At 34.8% G+C, this 20,084-nt stretch overlaps 1 protein-coding gene across 2 annotated transcripts in view; it reads right to left on the reverse strand.

Moving 5' to 3' along the window:
• LOC142228511 (glutathione hydrolase 1 proenzyme) overlaps positions 1-19,770 on the reverse strand; it is a 151,958-nt gene extending 132,188 nt beyond the window's left edge. Inside the window, exons 1-2 of one of the 2 annotated variants that reach the window (XM_075298954.1) lie at positions 19,635-19,770; positions 10,454-10,749 (exon numbers count right to left, since the gene is read on the reverse strand). In XM_075298954.1, the coding sequence (XP_075155069.1) occupies positions 10,454-10,521 (68 nt within the window). In that variant the 5' untranslated portion in view covers positions 10,522-10,749; positions 19,635-19,770. The remainder of the gene's footprint in view (positions 1-10,453; positions 10,750-19,634) is intronic. The other variant, XM_075298958.1, reaches the window with a different exon arrangement.
• Positions 19,771-20,084: the final 314 nt, after the last annotated feature.

Genomic DNA, 20,084 nt, shown 5'->3' on the forward strand with positions numbered 1-20,084 from the left:
AACTTCATTTTTTAATGAATTTTCAAATTATAATTATAGTTGGGGTTTGCTTTGGATTTGAGCAAAAATTTAATTATCCTATCAATCAAGTTTTTATTTCGAAATATTTTTCAATTCAATTAAAATGTATTTTTTTTTTGTTTTTTATTTTTCATAGCTTTATTGTGCCTTTTATGTGGCATCGCCAACCGACACTCGCTTTGATTGCGTGCAGACATAAAGGAGTCCTTGCCTGTTTTAGCAACATTTTTATAAAATACGTGACAGTTATTATTTTCACCAGCTCATAATTTACTGCTTAGAGAATTTATAAAATAATTGCTAAAGAGAGCGTAAGCAATGATGGAATACAATAAAAAATGAGGACTCGCTTAGAAATCTTTTTTTTTTTTCTTACAAAAATTTCCACACATCATACATCAAACATACAGCCGAGTGATATAACGGAACAATTTGGCATGTCTTAATTTATTGCACACTATTCGTATTCATTTCATATTAAGATTCTGCTGTAGTAGATACTAGACCACTTGATAGTGTGAATGTGTGTGGGGGGGTTACTCTCATGCCATAAGCCATTGTGAATGATATGAGTACTCGACACTGTTTTTCGTGTACCACTACAAAAGAAAGAAAACAACAACAAATCGAAAATAGTGGATTTATGCATTTGATCCCATTTGTTTGGAACATTTATTAAGATAATTCTGTTTTTTTTGTTTTTGTTTGACTTTTCAACTTGAGTGCGATGTTTTTTTTTTTTTTTTGATTCTTTGTGAACAACTCAATCAAATTGTATGATGAAAAACGAAATGAAGTCCATATTACTTTGTTCTTATTTGATAGTTTCCGATATACTTAATTCCTTGGCTATCTAATGGGAGCTTCTTTACGCAGTTGCTATTGGTGTTGTGGTTGTTGTTGATTCATTGACTTTTTCGAATTCTATGAAGAGGCAACGAATGTACTTAGACATCAAGTCAGACATATTGATGGGTATGGTGGATACGGTTTACTTAAATTGTATGTATTTATTTGCTTGTTCATTGCTTTGTGGGAATTCTTCTTTTTTTTGTTTCGTTTTATTTTATGATTGGGTACAAATAGTATGACAAAAAACATTGGAAGAATTTCTAATATCTAATGCTACTTTAAGTGTACTTAAAGTGAACCATCAAAAGTATTTTAAGTGTTCAATACAATGAGTTTGAGTCGTGAAGACGCGTATGTAGAGAACTGCAAAACAAGCAAATCGTTTGTAAATTGAATGGAACCAACTTACAGCATATCTTATTCCATAGAAGATTAAATTACCGATCAAAATAAATATTATATAGCATATCAATAGTAATGTACATACATCGCCACTTCACTCTGTAAAAGTTCACTTAAATTATTTGCCTAAAATATTAATAGAAATAGGCTATTCCCATGGTATTTCCAAAAATCTACAAAATAAAAATCCTTGAACCCTATGAGTTTTTCACTTTAATCTCCAACATCCCAGGGGTTTTGTCGTTTACTTTGTAAAAAGATAAGTCACGATATCTCTTCTAGTTTTGGTATATATTTCAACCAAAGTTTGATATATATTTAGGTGGTATGTATAAAGGTTTTTGTCCTAAATAACAGGTTGGCTGATAAGTCCCCGGTCTGACACATAGATGGCGTCGCACAGTGTGTCCTTCCCATACATTCGACGGCCAAAAATAGAAGGAGTTGTACGAGAGTAATGAAATTTGTCACGAGTTCCTAATATAATAGAATTAATAAAATTTCAAAGTATCGACAAAATCGGTTCAGATTTAGATATAGCTCCCATATATATCTTTCGTCCGATATGCACTTATACGGCCCTAGAAGCCAGAGTTTTACCCCAATTTGGTTGAAATTTTGCACTAGGAGTACAATTAGTAGCATAGTCTAGTGTGTCAAATTTTATTGAAATCGGTTCAGATTTAGATATAGCTCCCATATATATCTTTCGTCCGATATGAACTTATACGGCCCTAGAAGCCAGAGTTTTACCCCAATTTGGTTGAAATTTTGCACTAGGAGTACAATGAGTAGCATAGTCTAGTGTGCCAAATTTTATTGAAATCGGTTCAGATTTAGATATAGCTCCCATATATATCTTTCGTCCGATATGAACTTATACGGCCCTAGAAGCCAGAGTTTTACCCCAATTTGGTTGAAATTTTGCACTAGGAGTACAATGAGTAGCATAGTCTAGTGTGCCAAATTTTATTGAAATCGGTTCAGATTTAGATATTGCTCCCGTATATATCTTTCCCATACAAATAATATTTCAAAAATGCCATATCTTCTGTAAATTTATAACTAGAATGTTTATTTTTCGTAAAAATGCATACAGCATCTATTAAATGCTGTTTTGAAAATATGAAGAAAATCAGCCCACTGTAACACCCGTCCCCCGTACAACCCCCATACAAAAATTGTACAGTTCACTCTATTTAATTTATTAACAACATTTTCACATCTTCGTGATAATCTAAGTTTTTAAGCTTCAATTTCGTTCTTAATGAATTGATGTATGGGTCGGAGGATATCAACAAATGATGCATTACGTCTTCGTTAGTAGAACAGCGCCCAGTCTTGCGCGAGTTATATAGCCTATAACGTTTATAGTCTTTATTCCTCGCTTCCTGCTTCATTATGGTATGTAAAAATTTATTTAAAAAAAATAATAACTGATATATATAGCGTTATATTTTCTAATTTTGCAAAAATAAAATGCACATCAACATAGGTTCTATTTTTAGAATGACTGCAAGAACTGCTACAATTTTAAAAGATTCTACACATTGCGTGTAATAATAAGTGACGTTATTATTCATTCAATCCCAACGTCTTTAATAGCTCAGTGGATAGAGTTGGCGGCTGGTGTGCGAACATCTGGAGTTCGAGCCCAACTCATGCTCAAGTTTTCATTATGGTATGTAAAAATTTATTTAAAAAAAAATAATAACTGATATGATTTTAATTTCAGTGTACGAGCACTTTATACACAATTATCTTACAAATAAACTATTTATAGTAATAGACATGCACACAGGCAAAACAACAACAAGCTGTAACGAAAGAAAGAGTGCGCAGTTGTTGATGCACTCGTAAAATAACGCATAACTCATATTTTTTACTGTAATTTTTTGGTTTTCCATTGTTTTTTTGGCCGCGGGCAAATATGGGCACAATTTTTTTTTTGAATCTGTTAGCTGAGACCCTCAGCTTTAATTTGGTATAGGACTCCATGTTTCGCACTGCTTCGCACACAACTAAAAGTTTAACGGAAAATCATAAATGTTTATTTTTTTTTTGCCCAAAATATAAAAAAAAAATAATTTGTTGTTTTTTTTTTTAATTTTTATTTTTTTTTTAACTTACATAATGCTTGATGCCTATTTAAAGTGAAAAAAATTTCTATAAGGTACACCCGGTGTATAGTTTATAAGTAACAATGTTTTAAATATGACATAGAAAACTAACCTATTTGAGACTTGTTCACATATGTCAACTTTGCGCTGCTCGGGACAGAAAACCAATGGAGATATTTGCATAAAATTTTACACACACGACCTTTTTAATATAGTTTAACCAACTGTGCAAAAATCATCAAAATCGGAGAGCAGGTCCAAAATGATTTATTGCCGCAGCGGACACAGTGTGCGTCGCTAGTATTAAATGCATTATTTTTATATAGTACCAACCTTCAAATAAAAATAATACCGTTTTCTGATAAAATACTGTTTTCTGAAGGGGAAAAATACGGTGGAAGCAAAAACTTGGCTTGATAATGAGTTTCCGGACTCTGCCCCAGGGAAATCAACAATAATTGATTGGTATGCAAAATTCAAGCGTGGTGAAATGAGCACGGAGGACGGTGAACGCATTGGACGCCTGAAAGAGCTGGTTACCGACGAAAACATCAAAAAAATCCACAAAATGATTTTGAATGACCGTAAAATGAAGTTGATCGAGATAGCAGAGGCCTTAAAGATATCAAAGGAACATGTTGGTCATATCATTCATCAATATTTGGATATGCGGAAGCTCTGTACAAAATGGGTACCGAGCGAGCTCACATTTGACCAAAAACAACAACGTGTTGATGATTCTGAGCGGTGTTTGCAGCTGTTAACTCGTAATACACCCAAGTTTTTCCGTCGATATGTGACAATGGATGAAACATGGCTCCATCACTACACTCCTGAGTCTAATCGACAGTCGGCTGAGTGGACAGCGACCTGTGAACCGTCTCCGAAGCTTGGAAAGACTCAAAAATCCTCTGGCAAAGTAATGGCCTCTGTTTTTTGGGATGCGCATGGAATAATTTTTATCGATTATCTTGAGAAGGGAAAAACCATCAACATCTGAACAAATTTGTTAAAGTTCTACAGTTCTATAGACTTAAAATATAAGTAGGCTAATGTCTTGGGGTGGAACACAATGTTAGTTAAACATGTCCGAAACATTTAAATCTGAAGCAATTTTTGGCAACTTCGCAAAAGTGTATTTATGATTTATCGGTCGATAGATATGTATTAGAAGTATAGAAAATAGGAGTCATTTTTATAAGTTTTCGACTTAGCAGTGGCGATATTACAAAGAAAATTTTGGTATTTCGTCCATTTTTGCCGAAATCAGAAAAACATATATATGGGAACTATATTCAAATCTGAACCGATTTCAACTAAATTTTCACGCATAGTTATGATGTTAATTCTACTCCCTGTGCAAACTTTCACTTACATCGGATTACAAATTTGACCTTTCTGTGGTCATATGAGTGTAAATCGGACGAAAGATATATAGGGGCTATATCTAAATCTGGCTTCTGGGTTCATATAGCAAACGATATTGGTTGGAGAGTCAAAAGCAAATGGCAGCAGTGTTAAATGTTGCACAACGAACCATTTCTGAACGTTTAAAAGCTATGGGAAAAATCCAAAAGTTTGGAAAATAGGTGCCGCATGAAACAAAAAAAAAACGTCCATTTCATACCGGTATACCTGGTAAATGTGTCTTTTATTTCAGCCACATTTTTGTATGTTGAATATTAATAAACTGACGGCGATATTTTTATCAAACGGAGGATATATTCATTAATTACAATTGAGAAAAAATGGCGATGGCAAGGTATCTTAAAACCTCCTAAAGTTTTGAAAAAATTTTCTATAGGAATGAAATTTTTTACAAAGTTTTCTATAGAAATAAAATTTTAACAAAATTTTCTATAAAAATTAAATTTTGACAATATTTTCTATAGAAATAAAATGTTGACAATATTTTCTATAGAAATAAAATTTTGACACAATTTTCTATAGAAATAACATTTTGGTAGATTATTTTTGGCTCGAGTGGCAACCATGATTATGAACCGATATGGACCAATGTTTGTGTGATTGGGGATCTACACGCTCACAAAAAATCGCTTCTGTAACATATATTCCCAAACATATTTTGCTTCAAGCATATACATTTTTGAGTATTGCCCAAACATTTATATGTTTGATCTCTTCCAATATATAATATGTTTGAAAGCATATTAGTCTAAACAATATATGTTTGGGTAGTCTAAGTTCCAAACATTTTGTATTTTTGCATCCAAATTCAATAATGTTGTCTTCCAAAAAACAATATGTTATTATGTGAACATATAATATGTTTGGAAGCATTTTGCACCCAAAAATATTATATGCTTAAAAAAAATCTCCCAAACAATATGGTGCTCAAAATTTTATTTATTTATTTATATATTTACAATCATAACGAATTATGAAAATAAACAGGAAATATAGGTGCTAACAACATAGGTTTTCGACCTGAATGCTCAAAATTTTGGTTCTGCCCAATTGTATATTCCCCACATCTTTCTCACTTCCTCGAGATTTTTTAGTTCTTAGCACCTTTTTCTGTAATACAAACATTGTAGAAGAAATTATTCAATTGTATGATTTTTTATTTTATTTTAATTTTACCTTTTGCCGGACGGGGATTAGAACAGCGGACCACACAGTTTGTAAGGATCAAAGAAGTAGCTGATCAATTGCCCAAGGAAAAATAAAATGTTAATTTTGTAATAACAAGCAACAACCACCTACTTAATTCAATATCGCTCCCTGTTAAATAGCGCTCCAAGCTACTAAACACATATATGTTTATAGGCTATTTCTAAATTAATATATGTTTGCATCCAAGCATATTATATTTACAAACATTTTATGTCCCAAACATAATATGTTCTAACATATTAACATATATGTCCCAAACATGTTATGCTTGTTTATGAACATTATATGCTTGCACTCAAAAATATTGTTTTTAAAAATTTGTGTTCCAAACATATAATGTTTATAGCCAAACATATGAAAAACAGCCTTTTTCATCCGTGTATAGACCGATATGGACCAATTTTGGTATGGTTGTTACCGGCCATATACTAACACCACGTTCCAAATTTCAACCGGATCGGATGAAATTTACTTCTCTTCGAGGCTCCGCAAGCCAAATCTGGGGATCGGTTCATATGGGGGCTATATATAAATTTGGATGTTAGAGACCATATATTAACATCACGTTCTACATTTAAACCGGATAGGATGAATTTTGCTCCTCCAAGAGGCTCCGGAGGTCAAATCTGGAGAACGGTTTATATGGGGGCTATATATAACTATATAGCCCCAATTCTGGACCAATTATGGCACGGTTGTTAGAAACCATATACTAACACCATGTTCCAAATTTCAACCGGATCGGATGAAATTTGCTGCTATTAGCCGCAAGCCAAATCTGGGGACGCTATATATAATTATGAACCGATGTGGACCAATTTTTGTATGGTTGTTAGAGATCATATACCAACACCATGTACCAAATTTCAGCCGGATCGGATGAAATATGCTTCTCTTAGGGACTCCAAGCCAAATCTGGCGATCGGTTTATATGGGGGCTATATATAATTATGAACCGATGTGGACCAATTTTTGCATGGTTGTTAGAGACTAACACCAAATTTCAGCCGGATCGGATGAAATATGTTTCTCTTAGAGGCTCCTCAAGCTAAATCTGAGGGTCCGTTTATATGGGGGCTATATATAATTATGGACCGATGTAGACCAATTTTTCCATGGTTGTTAGAGACCATATACTAACACCATGTACCAAATTTCATCCGGATCGGATGAAATATGTTTCTCTTAGAGGCTCCGCAAGCCAAATCTGAGGGTCCGTTTATATGGGGGCTATACGTAAAAGTGGACCGATATGGCCCATTTGCAATACCATCCGACCTACATCAATAACAACTACTTCTGCCAAGTTTCAAGTAGATAGCTTGTTTCGTTCGGAAGTTAGCGTGATTTCAACACACGGACGGATATTCTTAGATCGATTCAGAATTTCACCACGACCCAGAATATATAACGGGTGGTTAAATTGTAAGGGCCGATGTTGAATGTGAACCGCACCTAAACATTTCACTATTTCAAACTTACTCAATTTGAACCATGGATGTCGTGAATGGGCAGAATGGTTCCAAGAAATGGCAACAGTGGATGATCAATTTTCGAAGAAAATCATCTTCAGTGATGAGGCACATTTTCACCTCAGTGGATTCGTCAATAAACAGAATTGACGCATTTGGGCGAATAAGAATCCAAGAGTGATTGTCGAAAAATCAATGCACCCACAAAGAGTGACTATTTGGTGCGGTTTATGGGCTGGCGGAATCATCGAGCCGTATTTTTTCCAAAATGAGGCCGGTCAGGCAGTTACTGTGAATGGTGTTCGCTATTGTGAGATGATAACGAACTTTTTATGGCCCGTCGATAAGCCAGCAACAATTCAAGAGCTAAAGGATGAGATAATTCGGCACATTAACGGCATAGAACTTCCATTATGCCTCAGCGTCATCGAAAATTTGGACCATCGGATGAAGGTATGGCACCGAGGTCGCGAAGCCCATTTGGCCGATATTTTGTTCCATACATAATTGAATAATACCAATATATCATAATAAAATAAAATTACAATAATTTCCTAAATAAAGGGTGATTCTTTTGAGGTTAGGATTTTCATGCATTAGTATTTGACAGATCACGTGGGATTTCAGACATGGTGTCAAAGAGAAAGATGCTCAGTATGCTTTGACATTTCATGATGAATAGACTTACTAACGAGCAACGCTTGCAAATCATTGAATTTTATTACCAAAATCAGTGTTCGGTTCGAAATGTGTTTCGCGCTTTACGTCCGATTTATGGTCTACATAATCGACCAAGTGAGCAAACAATTAATGCGATTGTGACCAAGTTTCGCACTCAGTTTACTTTATTGGACATTAAACCAACCACACGAATGCGTACAGTGCGTACAGAAGAGAATATTGCGTCTGTTTCTGAGAGTGTTGCTGAAGACCGTGAAATGTCGATTCGTCGCCGTTCGCAGCAATTGGGTTTGTGTTATTCGACCACATGGAAGATTTTACGCAAAGATCTTGGTGTAAAACCGTATAAAATACAGCTCGTGCAAGAACTGAAGCCGAACGATCTGCCACAACGTCGAATTTTCAGTGAATGGGCCCTAGAAAAGTTGGCAGAAAATCCGCTTTTTTATCGACAAATTTTGTTCAGCGATGAGGCTCATTTCTGGTTGAATGGCTACGTAAATAAGCAAAATTGCCGCATTTGGAGTGAAGAGCAACCAAAAGCCGTTCAAGAACTGCCCATGCATCCCGAAAAATGCACTGTTTGGTGTGGTTTGTACGCTGGTGGAATCATTGGACCGTATTTTTTCAAAGATGCTGTTGGACGCAACGTTACGGTGAATGGCGATCGCTATCGTTCGATGCTAACAAACTTTTTGTTGCCAAAAATGGAAGAACTGAACTTGGTTGACATGTGGTTTCAACAAGATGGCGCTACATGCCACACAGCTCGCGATTCTATGGCCATTTTGAGGGAAAACTTCGGAGAACAATTCATCTCAAGAAATGGACCGGTAAGTTGGCCACCAAGATCATGCGATTTGACGCCTTTAGACTATTTTTTGTGGGGCTATGTCAAGTCTAAAGTCTACAGAAATAAGCCAGCAACTATTCCAGCTTTGGAAGACAACATTTCCGAAGAAATTCGGGCTATTCCGGCCGAAATGCTCGAAAAAGTTGCCCAAAATTGGACTTTCCGAATGGACCACCTAAGACGCAGCCGCGGTCAACATTTAAATGAAATTATCTTCAAAAAGTAAATGTCATGGACCAATCTAACGTTTCAAATAAAGAACCGATGAGATTTTGCAAATTTTATGCGTTTTTTAAAAAAAAAAAAGTTATCAAGCTCTTAACAAATCACCCTTTAGTTTGTGTTTTATTCAAAATCAACATCGGCCCTTGAAATTTTAACCACCCTTTATATATATGGGAGCTATATCTAAATCTGAACCGATTTCTTTCAAAATCAATAGGGTTCTATTCTGAGCCAAAACACATATGTGTCAAATTTGAAGTCGATTGGACTAACACTGCGACCTAGACTTTGATTACAAAAATGTGTTCACGGACAGACGGACATGGCTATATCGACTCAGGAACCCACCCTGAGCATTTTTGTCAAAGACACCATGTGTCAGGCAGTTACTGTGAATGGTGTTGGCTATCGTGAGATGATAACCAACTTTTTATGGCCCGAATTGGAAGATATGGATGTGGACGATATGTGGTTTCTGCAGGACGGTGCCACTTGCTACACAGCTAACGAAACAATGGCTCTTTTGCGCAACATATTCAATGGCCGTGTTATCTCACGTAATGGCGACGTCAATTGGCCGCCAAGATCATGTGATTTGACACCGTTAGACGTTTTTCTTTGGGGTTATTTGAAAGAAAAGGTATACGTCGATAAGCCAGCAACAATTCAAGAGCTAAAGGATGAGATAATTCGGCACATTAACGGCATAGAACCTCCATTATGCCTCAGGTGTGCCCATTTGGCCGATATTTTGTTCCATACATAATTGAGTAATACACGCAAAAAAATAATTCTTTCCTCCCAAACGAAATTTTAGACAAACAAAGTTCGTTTCTCATTTTCTTTTCGTTGAAAGGAAGTGTATTTGGAAGAAAAGTATATACTATTTGTGATAAACGATTATTCTTTTCCAGGATGTAAAACCAATTTCATAGTTTCTTATCAACTAAAATTTTTTTCTTCGTTCTGTGAAGTGAACCACAAAAACATGAATAGGAAAATTTTAATTGATTCGATGCAAAACTTTAATGGAATTTAATTGAATCACTAAAAAAATTAATTGATTTTGTGACAAAGTCAATTAAACTAAATTACCATTTTCGTAATAAAAAAAATGATTGGAACTACAATTTTCGTGATTATATATAATATATACACATATTTCGTTTCAAAATACCTTTAATACTTACTGTTGCATCGTTGATGGCGTTGATGAATTACTGGTGCTGGCACCAACACCGCAGGCTGTGGAATGCATATTTGTGTCACTTTTTTTTTGTAACAAAACAATCTCTCTCACTTGTATATGTGGCAAATAATCACAAAGAATCTTTTGTATCTTTTGTTATGGAAATGTATTCGTTATTTTTTTTTTACTTTTTACAAAACAAATTACAATTTGTACAATGTCATATAAAGCACCACCATCATCAGATGTAAATCGGATTAATAATTGCGTTTATGTTACTTGAGTTGAGTCGTCAATCTGTGTTGTATTGCAGAAGAAGAAAAAAAAAAAACGGAGCAAATCAAAATACGCACAATTCTTAAATCAGCACGTTCCATATGCACTATATTTTTTTGTATTATTTTTCAAAAATAATTCTGACATCCATTCACTTAATGCACTTTATTTTTTCACAACGATGCACGCGACACTTTTGGCACAAAATTCAAAATTCGTTTGAATACCCTCCACCAAGAATATTGAATATGATGCACAAACTTGAGGTGTTTGTAAGAAAAGATAACTTTACACTATTATATAGGGACAATCTTGATAGTAAGCATTCGATTAATCGAATAATTTTGATTCGTTTTATACGATTCGACTAAATCGACTAGTTATGATAACAGTTATTGAGAATTAATGATCATTTCTAATGTTTATGCACTATTATTTCAATTCTTATTCACTTTTAGTGAACCAAAATATTTCTATAGGTGAAACATATATTCCACGATGAACAAAAAAACCCCTTGTTCGAAAAGATTTATATTATCTTGCTTCCCTGCACCATAAAATTTCCAATTAAAAAGTTGCACCGATACACACAAACCAAATTGTGGTTCTGAAAGCCCTACAGAGTCTAGATCCCAAATCGGAGGGCGGGTTTATAAGGGGGACACATATATCAAAATCTGTACCAATATACAATATATTCGGTACACCTATATATGGTCCTAAAAAATTTTTGATTTTATATTTGAGGCAAATTGGATAAAAACTACGGTTTTTACATACTCAAGAAGCAAAATCATGAGATCGGTCTATATGGGAGCTATAGCAAACCACACATCGATACACATCATTTTGGACAAACCTATTTGTGATTCTAAAATACCTCTAAATTTCCAATTTCAGACAAATCGGATATAAACTACGGTTTCTAGTAGCCCAAGAAGTAAAATCGGGAGATCGGTCTATATGGGGGCTATACCAAAACATGGACCGATACACACCATTTTCGACGCACCTATTTGTGGTCCAAAAATACCTCTAAATTTCAAATTTCAGACAAACCGGATAAAAACTACGGTTTCCAGAAGCCCAAGAAGTAAAATCGGGAGATCGGTCTATATGGGGGCTATACCAAAACAAGTACCGATACACACCATTTTCGACACACCTGTTTGTTGTTTTAAAATACCTCTAAATTTCAAATTTCCGACAAATCGGATAAAAAGTACGGTTTCTAGAAGCCCAAGCAATAAAATCGGGAAATCGGTCTATATGGGGACTATACCAAAACATAGACCGATTCACACTATTTGCGGCACACCTATTTTTGGTCCTAAAATACCTCTAACTTTCCAATTTCAGACAAATCAGATATAAACTACGGTTTCTAGAAGGTAAGGTTAGGTTAGGTTAAGTAACAGCCTGATGTATCAGGCTCACTTAGACTATTCAGTCCATTGTGATACCACATTGGTGAACTTCTCTCTTATCACTGAGTGCTGCCCGATTCCATGTTAAGCTCAATAACAAGGGACCTCCTTTTTATAGCCGAGTCCGAACGGCGTTCCACATTGCAGTGAAACCACTTAGAAGCCCAAGAAGTAAAATCGGGAGATCGGTCTATATGGGGGCTATACCAAAACATGAACAGATACACACCATTTTCGACACACCCATTTGTGGTCCAAAAATACCTCTAAATTTCCAATTTCAGACAAATCGAATAAAAAGTACTGTTTCTAGTAGCTCAAGACCCCAAATCGGAGGATCGGTTTATATGGGAGCTATATCAAAACCTGGACCAATATAGCCTGCGTGCAGGCAAAAGACGAATCTGTGCAGAATTCAGGACGATAGCGCCATTATTGAAGACTGTAGCGTGATTACAACAGACAGACGGACTGATTCAATCACGAAATTAATGGATCCAATTAATTTTTTAAAAGAAATGTCTTCAATTACAAAAAATTATAATATTAATAAAAAAAATTAATTTAAAGTTAATTAAAAAATTTAATTGATGCTATTCATGTTTTGATTGATTTTTGCTTCAATAAAAAAATTTGTTGAATCAATGAAATTTTTAATTGAATATTTTTGAAAACTCAATTAAGACTTCAATTGGAAAAATTTTTGTGATTTTTTTCTATGTGTATCATTTTTTTGATTGAAGACATTTCAATTAAACAATTAATTGGATCAATTAATTTTATGATTGAATCGTGTGTTTTTGATATTTTTCAATTAATTTTTTAATTGACTTCCAATTAATTTTTTAATTGATACTGTAATTTTCGTGATTGAAGACATTTCAATAAAAAAATTAATTGGATCAATTAATGTCTTGATTAAATTTGAAAATTTTTTTCTGTGCAGCGATCTAATGGAAGAGAGTTAGAAATCGGCTGGGGAATATTGAGTTGAGGCGGCCTTCAGCCGGATTGTAAGAATTTCTCCTAATAGGCAGAGTCCAAAAAGGGACAACGGGATTCCATAGTGTTAAAAGTGGCCGGCCTTTAAGCCATTCTCCTATGGACAGCTCACTTTGGGCTAACGCGATTCCAAAGTGGTAAAAGTCTTTCTCCAATGGACAGATTCCAACAGTGCATCGAGGGACATAATTCAATTTTTGGCGATGAAGCCCCATCAAGAGCCACCGTGGTGCAATGGTTAGCATGCCCGCCTTGCATACACAAGGTCGTGGGTTCGATTCCTGCTTCGACCGAACACAAAAAAGTTTTTCAGCGGTGGATTATCCCACCTCAGTAATGCTGGTGACATTTCAAAACTTCTCTAAGTGGTTTCACTGCAATGTGGAACGCCGTTCGGACTCGGCTATAAAAAGGAGGTCCTTTGTCATTGAGCTTAACATGGAATCAGGCAGCACTCAGTGATAAGATAGAAGTTCACCAATTTGGTATCACAATTGACTGAATAGTCTATGTGAGCCTGATACATCGGGCTGCCACCTAACCTAACCTATCAAGAACCAGTGTTTATCAATGGTATGGTGAATTCAACCGAGGTCGTAGTTCATTCTAAGACAAATTTCGTGAAAGTCGTCCAGCATCAGTTGTTTTTCCGGAAACCATTGATACTGTGAGCCAACTGAGATTGCAAGATCGTCAAGTGACCTATTGGAAGATTAAGACAACCTTAGGCATTAATGTGACCAGCATTCATTCAATATTGCATGAAAAATTAGACTGTCAAAATATGTGTCAATCGCTCACAAAAAGGCTCGTGTCGATTAGTCGAAAAAAAATGCTCCAGAAATACGATTGCAGTGCTTATAAACAAGTCTATGGCATAGTGATAAATCGTGCATTTACTCATATGAACCCGAAAGCAGTCGACGGTATGAGTGTTTCAAGATTGATAAAATCCAACCTAAATTCGCTCGCACACGAAGCACTTTCAAGCAAATGATCTCCAGTGTTTTTTGAGGAAAACTGGACTTGCCGCAATAGTCCCAGGAGAACAACGGAGAGAGTCAGTTCTGAGTGGTACACAACGATTTGTTTGTCAGTTATCTTCCAAGAAATCGGGAATACCAAACGCAATAGACGGATCACTCTTCACCACGACTATGCAAGCTCTCACACGTCGGTTCAAACAACTTCATTTTTGAGCACTCAAAAGATCGATTTGAGAGGTCATCCTTCGTATAGTCCTGACTTGGTACCGAATGACTTCTTGTTACTCCCGACGTTTTTCAACACCTGCAGAAGTGGTTGATGCGTTTAGAATGTTTTTTTGGGAGAGTGGCAAAAGTGCTTCGACAATTGGTTCAAACGCATGCAAAAGTTTGAATCGGAAATATTTTGCGAATCAATCGCAGCAAAACAAAAATTGTAAATTAGGTCCCCGGTCTGACACATAGATAGCGTCGCTAGTATTAAATGTATATTTTTTTTATATAGTACCAACCAGGGATCCGGAGCGGAGCAAGCCCTTTTTTAGCCGGAGCGGGAGCGGCATTTCTAAAATCCGGAGCGGAGCGGGAGCGGAGCGGTTTCCAAATGAAAAACCGCTCCGCTCCGAATAAAATATTACTTGAATGAAATGTGTAACTTTGAAATTACACTGTGTAGGTAATTTCAAATATAGCTAGTACTTAGCGTAGTGTGAGTAAACGTTTAAAATGTACGATATGTATTTTTGTACGTACGTACATTGGGGAAAACACAACGTATTTTTTAGTAATTGTTTTTAAAAACGGCAAATGTCAAAATATATCTCTGGTATGTGTTGTAAAAGTAACAACAGTACTTTCGATCAAATTCATCCCGTATTACTACAAAGATGGTTGTAATGAACGTCAAATAAATGCAATTAAACGATCTTATTTATATTTAATTTTTTAGTTTTCTACACTGACAAAAATATTGTCGTGAAGTCAAAGATTCCATGTCCTTAGAATAAGAATGCAAATTTTGCTTAACATGGAAGACGCATTTCTCTAAAATAAAGTTTTTTTTTCTTGTCCAAAAGGCAATAAACTTTTGAATGAAGTTGTACTGTCCTTATAATTAAGTGATTTTACTTAAAAATGTGTAAAAATTTTTGAGGTAAGGTCAACGTGACTTTAATAATTAAGAAAAATTCTTTAAAATTAATAAAATTGTCTTTAAATTTGTTTCCTTTTTGAATCTCAAAAAATCGTTAAAAAATAAGACATGTTTTTCAACACTTTATTTTAAAGACGCTTTTTACTTGAAACATAGCATAATTTCTACTGGAAGTCGAGTCTTAATATGGAAAAAATAACTCGTTAACTCGTTTTTAAGGATTTTGATAACAACTGACGAAAAAAATCTAAAAAAAGGAAAAAATAACATTTGCTTCCTAGAAGCAAGTACATAACCCCCAAATTTAAAAGAGAATTACGTCTTTAAAGTATCCTTACTTGTATTCTCCGCTTCTTTGGCTCGGAATTAATACCCAAACTGTTAAAGTAAAGACAAAATCTTTGGAACCGGGCATGCTTTTTTTCAGTGTAAGGACATTCATATTTGCTTTACTATTGTACTATATCCTAGCATTGTCTTATTTCTGATATTAGTTCTCGAAAATTTAATTAAAATTATGGATAGTTTCAATTTTGGTTGAAAAATGTGCGCATATACATTTATTATACAATAAAGGGGAAAAAAGCGAAATTAGGTAACACTAGATCTGAGTAAGAATATTCGTAGGTGTACCACGGACTGATGTCGATGGAGGTTGTTGCAAACATAAACATACACACACACATTACAAATATAACAAAACCTCTTCTCTACGTATGTTGCAAAACAAAAAAAAACTTTCGGAGAGTAGTTACTTCTACTCTGTGTATAGACTTTCAATTCCAATCAGCGTTGCCGTTTTGGTCCGATCGGACCAAAATTGGTCCAAAAGATTTCTAATTTTTAAATTTTGTCCGATGGTCAGACCAAACAGAATTTGGTCCATTTTCATAATTTTGGTTTCTATCACATATTAAATAGAAGATGGTGCACCGCAAAGAATATTGTCGGGAGGCCAAATACTTCACATGCTTCATATACGAATTTTGCTTAGAATAGAAGACGTATTTCTCTGAAAAAAAGTTTTTCCTTGTCTAAAAGTCTCTAAACTTTTCAATGAAGTCTGTTTATCCTTATAGTTGGTGTTATCCAATTTGCCTGAAATTTAAAATCTAGAGGTATTTTATGACCATAAAGAGGTGTGCCAAAAATGGTGAGTATCGGTCCATGTTTTGGTATAGCCCCCATATAGACCGATCTCCCGATTTTACTTCTTGGGCTTATAGAAACCGCAGTTTTTATTCAATTTACCTGAAATTGGAAATCTAGAGGTATTTTCGGGTCTTAAAGAGGTGTGCCGAAAACGGTGAGTATCGGTCCATATTTTAGTATAGCCCCCATAAGAACGATCTCCCGATTTAACTCCTTGGGTTTCTAGAAACCGTAGTTTTTATCTGATTTGCCTGAAATTGTAAATATTCTGGTATTTTAGGCTCACAAAAACGTGTATCGGATTAAGTTTTTATCGATCCATTTGGTAATGCCTCCATATAGACCGACTTCACTTCTTGAGGGTATAGAAGGCGCACTGATCATGAAAATTGCTTGAAACTCAATGTAAAATTTCTAGATTTTACTTCTACAGATTTAAGATTTCAAATCAAGACGTTATTTTAGAATTTTCTTGCACACTTACAAGAGATGTTAATGATTCCTCTAAAACTCAAACAAAAATGGTTCTTATAAATCCAGAATCTGATATAGTCCTCATAGGTGAAATCTTTAAATTTATCTTCGGGAATATCCTCAAACCCTAATATTTGGTTCATGGTGGTGGGTATTTAAGATTCGGCCCGGCCGAACTTAGTGCTGTATATACTTGTTATAATATTAAATTGAGCCGACGGACTTTTTGGGCAGAAAATAAATCAATGACTTCTTCAGTCGGCACATTTATTCGGCGATGAACCGACATTAATGCCAATCCTTTGGTTCTACTCTCGCTAGTCGAATTTCTAAGATACGTCTTTAATCTCTTCATTGTTGAAAATGAACGTTCGGATGAGCACGTAGTAACTGCAGGGATGGAAAATGCAGTACTATAGTACTTTTTTCAAACCTTTTTCACCCCGGTCAGTATCGTAGTACCCCCGGGAATGATTTAGTACCTTTTGTGTAGACATTTTTAAGTCGATATCAGATTTATGGTACAATAGCTTTGACAAAATATTTTAATATTTTGAGAAAGTCTTTATCAACCTTATTTGCTAATAGTCTTTTACAAATATGGCAAAACAGACATGTTCATGTGGGAAGAAAATCTCGATTTTGTAAAAGACATAGTCAAAAACAGGATTTTATTGAACTTCAAGAAAGTTTTAGTCGAAAAAAGAATTCGATTCTATATTATCGATTTTTTATTTCGGTAGAAATAGTTGTCAACATTTTATTTCTATATAGAATTTTTGCAAAATTTTATTTTTATAGAAAATTTTGTCAAAATTTTATTTCAATTGAAAATTTTGTAAAAATTTTATTTCTATAGGAAATTTTTGCAAAATTTTATTTCTATAGAAAATTTTGTCAAAATTTTATTTTCTTTAGAATTCAGTCTCTTGACAATAATCTTCCAGTGAAATTGTATATTCCATCCCTGAGTAACTGGCAAAGTGACCAAAATTTTTAAAAGAATATGCACGTTTGGAAAAATCTCTTTATTGCTTCAATCGCTGAATTAGGCAGGTTCTTTTCGCAGGTTTTACGCCATTTCATTTACACACGTGTGTGTGGCTGTTTCGTTGTTCTTGCTATGGCCAAACAAAGCGAGTCATGTTCACAAAAAGATCAACAAACACACATAAAAAGCAGAAATACATTTTCCAAAAATGAAATTTGTGGTGCGAGAACAAAAAAAAATTGTTTTTTTTCGACCGTCGTTTGACGGGCTTTTCAACTAGTATTCTATGATTTGTGCAAGTTTTATAGGTAAGCGTTTTTCGAAAAAAAAACCTCCAGCTTTTCTTCAACATCTTCGATAAGATTTTTCTATGCAGCTAAAAATATATATTTATTTATATAAAAATATTCATTCATTTCGGGGGGGGGGTTTGATCCCCCTCATCCCCCCCCCCTGAATACGGCCTTGAGATCCCATATATATTTTTCGCCCGATATTCGGTCATATGACCACAGAGGTCAAAGTTGTTATCCGATTTACGTGAAATTTTGTACAGGGAGTAGATTCAACATAGTAACTATGCATGTGAAATTTGATTGCAATCGGTTCAGATTTCGATATAGATTCCATATATATGTTTATCCTATTTAGGCAAAACTGGCCGAAATACCTACATTTTCCTTATCAAATCGCCACTGCTAAGTCGAAAACTTATCAAAATGACTCAAATTTTCCTATTACTCTATTACACATCTATCGACCGATAAATCATAAATACACTTTTGCGAAGTTGCCTCAAAATTGGTTCATATTTAAATGTTTCCTATATTTTTTACTAACATTGTGTTCCACCTCAGCGCATTAGCCGACTTAAATGTAAAATCTATAAGTATTGCAGAACTCTGTACAGATCTGCTCATATATATAGAATATATGTGTATGGATTCATATAACATCCAACACATGGACGGATTTGATATGGTATCGAAAATGTGGACTTACAAAGTGGTGCAGGGTATAATATAGTCGGCCCCGCCCGACTTTAGACTTTCCTTACTTGTTTTAATATATAATATTGCTCAGAAGTGATATATAATCTTGAGTATAGCATTGTTGGCGTGAAGGAAAACAGCACTACCTTTCATGCATCTACACTGCATGAATTGGTTACAATAACGTAAATGAATGATCATAAACTAGTTTGATTACTCGTTTACGTTATTGCCACCGATTCATGTAGTGTGGATGCACTGCCTACTTTGTTGTATACCCAAAAGCGCTACTAAACTCATACTGCTGAAATATTTTTTGCTGGGTATTTCCAGTTTCCATTTATTCATCTCAACGTCTATAAACTTATATCCGCCAAGGGGACCGCCTTTTTGATCTAGTTATCTGTATCTACGTAGCCCAGCATCACCCAAAATATATTATTAAAATAATTTCCTAGCTTTGAATTTCATTGTAGCTAACACAATTGATAAATTAATTTTTGATTTTATTAGGTATCATTTTCCGTATTTAACATTTTGCATCTTCAAAAAATGTATTGCTTTCTCTTATTGATTTTTTGGTGAAGGGTATTGTAGCGGTTCGCGACGACCACTTTCATTTATCGTTGACATTCGCTTCAATGCATTTTCTATGAGATTTTCTTATTTCCTGTGGCGTTTTTATAATCTTTACATTAAATTCATAACAGTCACACTTTTGATGTTTACCGGATGATTTTTTCACTTTTTTCGCGCAAATCATGTTAGACGCTTTTAACACTTTTTGTTGTCTTCGTTCGTTTGAAAAAAAAAACAAAGCAAAACAAAAAACAAACTAGAAAAAGTTCTAACCTTGTTGACGTTAAGTTTAATACTAAAAACTCAATATCCGTTTTTAGTAAAAATCACCCCGGTGATCTTTAATTTTGCCGCCTCACTGCACACCGTTCCAAATCTCTTCGGTAACAATTGTGAGATTTCACACCAACACCACAAATGAATCCAAATATTCATAGAGCAGACGGACAACATTTAGATATCCAGATAGATAGATAGACTGGTAGACAGACGGACGGACCCCAAAAAAAAAAGTAATTGTATTTTTTTCAATAAACATTTATTTGTAGATTTCATATGGATGCTGTTGTTATTGCTCTCTGTTGTGTTTGCCTCCTCCTC

This window comes from Haematobia irritans, chromosome 3 (genome assembly GCF_050003625.1).
Source record: "Haematobia irritans isolate KBUSLIRL chromosome 3, ASM5000362v1, whole genome shotgun sequence".
Taxonomy (NCBI): Eukaryota; Metazoa; Arthropoda; class Insecta; order Diptera; family Muscidae; genus Haematobia; species Haematobia irritans.